At 41.4% G+C, this 5,412-nt stretch overlaps 1 protein-coding gene and 1 pseudogene across 1 annotated transcript; both read right to left on the bottom strand.

Annotated features, from left to right (window-relative positions):
• Window positions 1-858: 858 nt before the first annotated feature.
• LOC138512989 (olfactory receptor 5AP2-like) lies at window positions 859-1,797 on the bottom strand. The gene has a single exon (XM_069627705.1). The coding sequence runs from the start codon at window positions 1,795-1,797 to the stop codon at window positions 859-861; it is 939 nt and encodes a 312-aa protein (XP_069483806.1).
• Window positions 1,798-4,004: 2,207 nt separating this feature from the next.
• LOC138512988 (small ribosomal subunit protein uS10-like) lies at window positions 4,005-4,482 on the bottom strand (annotated as a pseudogene).
• Between the last annotated feature and the right edge of the window lie 930 nt (window positions 4,483-5,412).

Below are 5,412 nucleotides of genomic sequence, written 5' to 3'. Positions count from 1 at the left end.
CTAATTCAAGTAAGGTTTTATTGTGGTTATTTCATATGCCAGGTGAAAATGGTGGCTTTCTATTAGCTTCATAAAAAGTGGACGTTACCCATGGAGATTGGGGGTAGGCAAGAGTCATTCGTCATGTGCAGAATCCTAGCCAAAGTATGGTGCTCAGTTTTGCTAATGCTTTTTAGTGAGCTGAAAGAGTGCAGGCATATTTTTCTGATCCGCTTCATAGAATTGCAGCATTTCTTTGTCATATTCAGTAGGACTTTGACCATGTTACCTAGCACCGTCCTTGTTTCTTGAACAGGCAAAACTGAATTTAATCCAACGTTGTAACAGAAAGCTCTGTAGTATATTATGATATCATTAGATGTCCTTCCTGTTACAGACATATCTATGTGATTACTGTGAAACTTAAATAGTGTAGACTAGAAAAACGACATTTCAATGCAATAATATGTGGGGGGAGAACCCCACAGCCCCCTTACTCCCCTTACATTATTTATTACCCTAACCCATCTCCCCAAATATAATTGCGGTGAAATGCACACTAAAGAATTTGGAATTTTTGTCTGCAGCATTTTCAGCTGCACAGTAATGGGGTGATGCCTTATAGAAAGTGCAAAGGTGGACAGCAGGGTTTTGAAATTCTTGCATTCTCTAATTGTGTGTAGTTTAGCTCAGGCCTAGATTTCGTAAACCTGTTAAAAAAACGGATTTGGACAAAGTGAACATGCGAAAATACGAGTTTTTATGCATGATGTAAATCTGAGTTGTTCGGCAGGTAGTTGGAAGTAGTTTCTAATCAGTTTAGTCCAAATGGCACATTTCCCGTAAGTGGTATCATTCATAGGGGTGACCACCATTCACTTACATTCTTCTATACATTCTTTTCACAGCTCTTTTCACATCTTTGTTTCTCAGACTATAAATCAGGGGGTTCAACATGGGATTCACCACAGTGTAGAAAACAGAAGTCACTTTATCCTGTGTCACAGAACTGTTAGAATTCGGTCTAAGATACATGAAAAATATTGTCCCATAAAACAAGGATACAGCAGTGATGTGAGAGGCACATGTGGAAAAGGTGTTTTTTCTCCCTTCTGTGGAGTGCATGCCTAGGATGGAGGAGATGATATAAGCATAGGAAATCATGATAATTCCACACGAGCTTACTCCAAAAGACAGTGAAATAATAAAGATCACCATTTCATTAATGGAAGTGTCGGAGCATGAGAGCTTCCACAGCGGTGGCATGTCACAGAAAAAGTGATCAATCTCGTTGGATCTACAGAAAGACAGGCTGAATGTTAGAGATGTTTGTACTGCGGCATTCAAGGCACTTCCAGAAAATGCAGCAGACACCAATTGAACGCACATTTTTTGATTGATGATAACTGGGTAAAGCAAAGGGTAGCAGATGGCCACATATCGGTCATATGCCATAACAGCTAAGAGGAGACACTCGGATGTGGCACACAGCGAGAAGCAGAAAAGTTGAACAGCACATCCATAAAATGAGATGGACTTTGTGTCAGACAGGAAGTTGACCAGCAGTTGAGGGGTAATAACTGATGAATAGCTTAAATCTACCCAGGAAAGATTACTAAGGAAAAAATACATGGGGGTCTGGAGTGAAGAATCATTCTTGATCAAAAAGGTTATTCCAAGGTTTCCTAGCAATGTAATCACATAGACCAACAGGAAGAGTGCAAAAAGTGGAACCTGTAGTTTTGGATTATTAGTGAGTCCCAAGAAAACAAATGTAGTAACTGATGTCTGATTTACATCTACCATAATGTGGATCATGGTTGTTTTCGACAGAAGACTTGAATATGTCACCATTGAGATGTCTAATGGAAAACAAGTGGTCCTATCATTGTAGATTCATGCTCTCAATCCGCTTGTATCCTACTGCAAACATCTGCCTTGGTATACACACCAGGAGCTGTAAGGACAGAAAGGTGGAAAGAAGAGAAAATCAGTACAAGAAAGAGGACAAGTGTTGCTGATTAGTGTCAAAACATATATATGATTGTACACATATATATTTAAACAATCTCACATTTGTTTTATTTTCCATACAACTCCAACTCACAGTATTTAATTCCAGGGGGAACTTTGGTGGACTCAGCCAATATAGCTTTCGAAATCCGAATGTCCTACTCCACAAGAAGTCAGTTTGTGCAGGGCGTAAACCAATTGCACTTGGACTGGTTATAAAAAGTATTTCCAAATCCTCCAGTCACAGACACTGTACATTCCCTTTTTAGGTCTGGCTGATGTGAGCAGGGGTTATTGTATTAGAAAAAACAAAACAACCTCAGAAAATGACTGATTTTCCATAGAGCAGTCACATACAAACAGCAGAAGGTGAGCCAGTTTGCAATTGGTTGTTTACTGTGCCACCTTCCATGAAGTGTTCCTATGACAAGGTGGAGAGGCAGAAGGAGGAAGACACCCATTCCCCTCCACAGTGGATGGGCTCCCACACCTGCCTCCTTTGAATGAGTCAGCTGACGGCAACATCCCATTCATGCCTCTTTAGCCACTTCCTTCTACTAAGCTAATCAGAATCTTGCCAGTGTGTTTATAGGGTGAACTGAGAGGCCAGCAAATATCTCGGGTGCATCTGTGGTTTATCAATATTCCCTCTGAGCCAAGTGGATTACGTGACATGTGGTCATGTGAAGGCAGAGTGCGTTATTGGACATGAAGTCATGTGTCTTTTCTATCTGTGCCTGTGTTCAGCTGAGTGTGGGATAGTTTGTCAGTTCAGGAATGGAAATTCCCAAGGAAACGTCATCAATGATTGTTACCATTTGGGTCACCTAAATTACAATTACATTATCTAATGCAATGTACCATTCTGCTCTTATGCAAGACCAGGAACCAGAAAATGTACTGTGCAGTAGTACATCCCCACCTCCCTCAGCAGTTTTTTGTGCTGGTTCCATGAACAACAATGGTCTGGAGGCTTGCCCAGAGCTGTGTCCTTGGTTAGGTTTAATTCTAAACCTTCCAGCCATCACCTTTTGGTTTTTCTCTGGTCCAATGGAAGACATGGAACCAGAGTCTGCACTTTCCATTTCAGGTTCACTGTATTGGACTGGTATGATTTATTTAGAAGACTAGAACATGGAACCTGCACTTTTCATCTCTGCAATATCCATAGTGCACTGTGCCGTTCTACTCTTTGTACTTCACCCCCAACAATCTTTGATGCTGGTGTCCTGGAAGTCTTGGAACCTAATTATGCAGTTTTGAACCTTCTTGATGTCTGGGTGATGGACATAATGCAGCCAAAACCTACTTCTCACACATTGTAATGGTCCACGGAAGGCCTTGGACTCCTCTAAGCATTTTTCATTGTCTCTGATGCTGTAGTGCTGGGTGCCACAGAGGCAGAAATAGCATACACTAAAATGCTGCCTTCTGATAATTATGGAGATTGATCCTGCACTTATGTGTGCTTTCATCTCCTAAACTCCTGCTCAACTAGAGTGTGCACAGTTGTCTTTCCACTGACATATGTTCCCAAATTCGCAGCTATGTGAAGTTTAATATTTGTCTTTACCTATTCTGAAACAAAGTGTTTTTGATTGCATCATTCATTTAGCTGATGACATTTCCCAGCAATTAATTTAGAGTGTAGACATTATCATGCCTATGGATTTGTGAAGTAGTTCTCAAAAATAAAGTTGTGCAGAATAATTGAGAAGCATAATTCCATTGATGAAGTTTTTTAAGCAGAACTTACAAAAAAGACATACTCACATTTGCAAAGTCATTACTCGCTAAAATACATTTTGATGAACACAAAACATTCATGGGTACAATGGCAGAAGTTTGTTCATGCTTTCGTTTTAAAAAAATAATCTCAGTCATTGAAGCTGATTGGTAGATGTTAATGCCCCCACAACTGATCTTCAATCCTTTACAATCCCAGTGGTCCAATCTACTCTGTCTTTTTTTTTCTCAGCTAAGTGAATAGATTTTATTGAAATGTAGGTAATTTATGCATCAGCTATTGTAACGTCCACTTCTACACCAGGCTCAATACTGATTGATGTGATCTGCTTCACAATTTAAGAAGGACTATGAAGGTCAATCAGGCGCTTGTGAATTCGCATCTGGAAACGATCCCATGTCTTGGAACCTTCACCACAGGGTCTTTTTCTGGTAGTGATTCGCAGAGTCTTAGTGGGTACCCGAACTGGGCCCTTAACTTTCTGGTTCTTCTCCTTGGCACCTCTAATCAGGTCAGCACACACTTTCTCGAGTGACTTTACATTGCGACTGGTCAGTGTGATTCTGATATGGTGGATTGCTACTTCCTGTTCGACAGGTGCTTTGCCGGCGTCTTTAAATGCCATGGCTAGATTTGTTTCCTGGTCGACTTATTCATCCGTACAAAGACACGAACAGCGGATTGTACTGACTGGAAAAAATGCATTGTGGGAGAAGTTGATAATTACGATGGAGGTGTGAACTAGCCTGAAACATATTCCCAAACTGGTCCGTCATCAGTGGCATAATGCTTTGCACCTGGATCCAGGCCTGCTTGAGAGCCTCGTCATGCAGGTATGCTGGACTGTGAAACCCAGGCCTGCAACTGTAGCAGAACATGGCAGTAAGTGTAAACACGTGAAATCAGCGATTCATATAACGTTTAACTTACTTTTAACAACAAAGTAAAAAGCCATCTAAAAACGAATCTCTAACTGAACGTGATTCTCTAGCGTGTATACTAAACTTTTCTATATACTATGCTACACCATGCTGTAAACTAGTTAGCTTTATTCCAGCTAAAAGCCTTAAAAGCCTTAAAAGTATACATGATAAAAATATGAACATCAATAAAAACAATTGATTAAACCAGTGAAAACATCCAAATAAGATAAAAACATTCCAATAGTACATTCATTGTCCATACAAGATAGGTGCCTGGTTGAGACAGTGTTCTCTTACTAAACATGCTTTTGGCATAAATGTTGTTACTAATCTAGTTATACATTGGGCCTCATTACGACCCTGGCGGCCGCAGTATGAACGGTGCTGGTAAGGTTCATACCGGGCCGCCACATTATGAGTTTGCTCGCGGGTGGCGGTATGCACATCTGGTCTGGCCAGACGTGCATACCGGCACCCGCGACTAGAACAGGATGCTAGCAACGGACCCGTCATTAACGGGTCAGTTGGTAGCATCCTCTCCATTCCCATTGAGCCCTATGGGGGGTGCTCAAATGGGAATGAAGACGTACCGGGTCCGGGTCCAGAAAATGGGAATTACCGGTCCCGCAAAAGTCGGAATGTCCTGGTAATTCCCTTTTTTCAGGACCCAGAACCAGACACGAGTTTGGAGGTAGCGATGCCGGTAATGACGGCATGGCTACCTCCAAACTCGTAATGAGGCCCATTGAG

The sequence above is a fragment of the Ambystoma mexicanum genome, chromosome 12 (assembly GCF_040938575.1).
Source record: "Ambystoma mexicanum isolate Mex_15411 chromosome 12, UKY_AmexF1_1, whole genome shotgun sequence".
NCBI lineage: Eukaryota > Metazoa > Chordata > Amphibia > Caudata > Ambystomatidae > Ambystoma > Ambystoma mexicanum.
The sequence above is the reverse complement of the archived record's forward strand: the minus strand, read 5'-3'. Positions and strand labels throughout refer to the sequence as shown.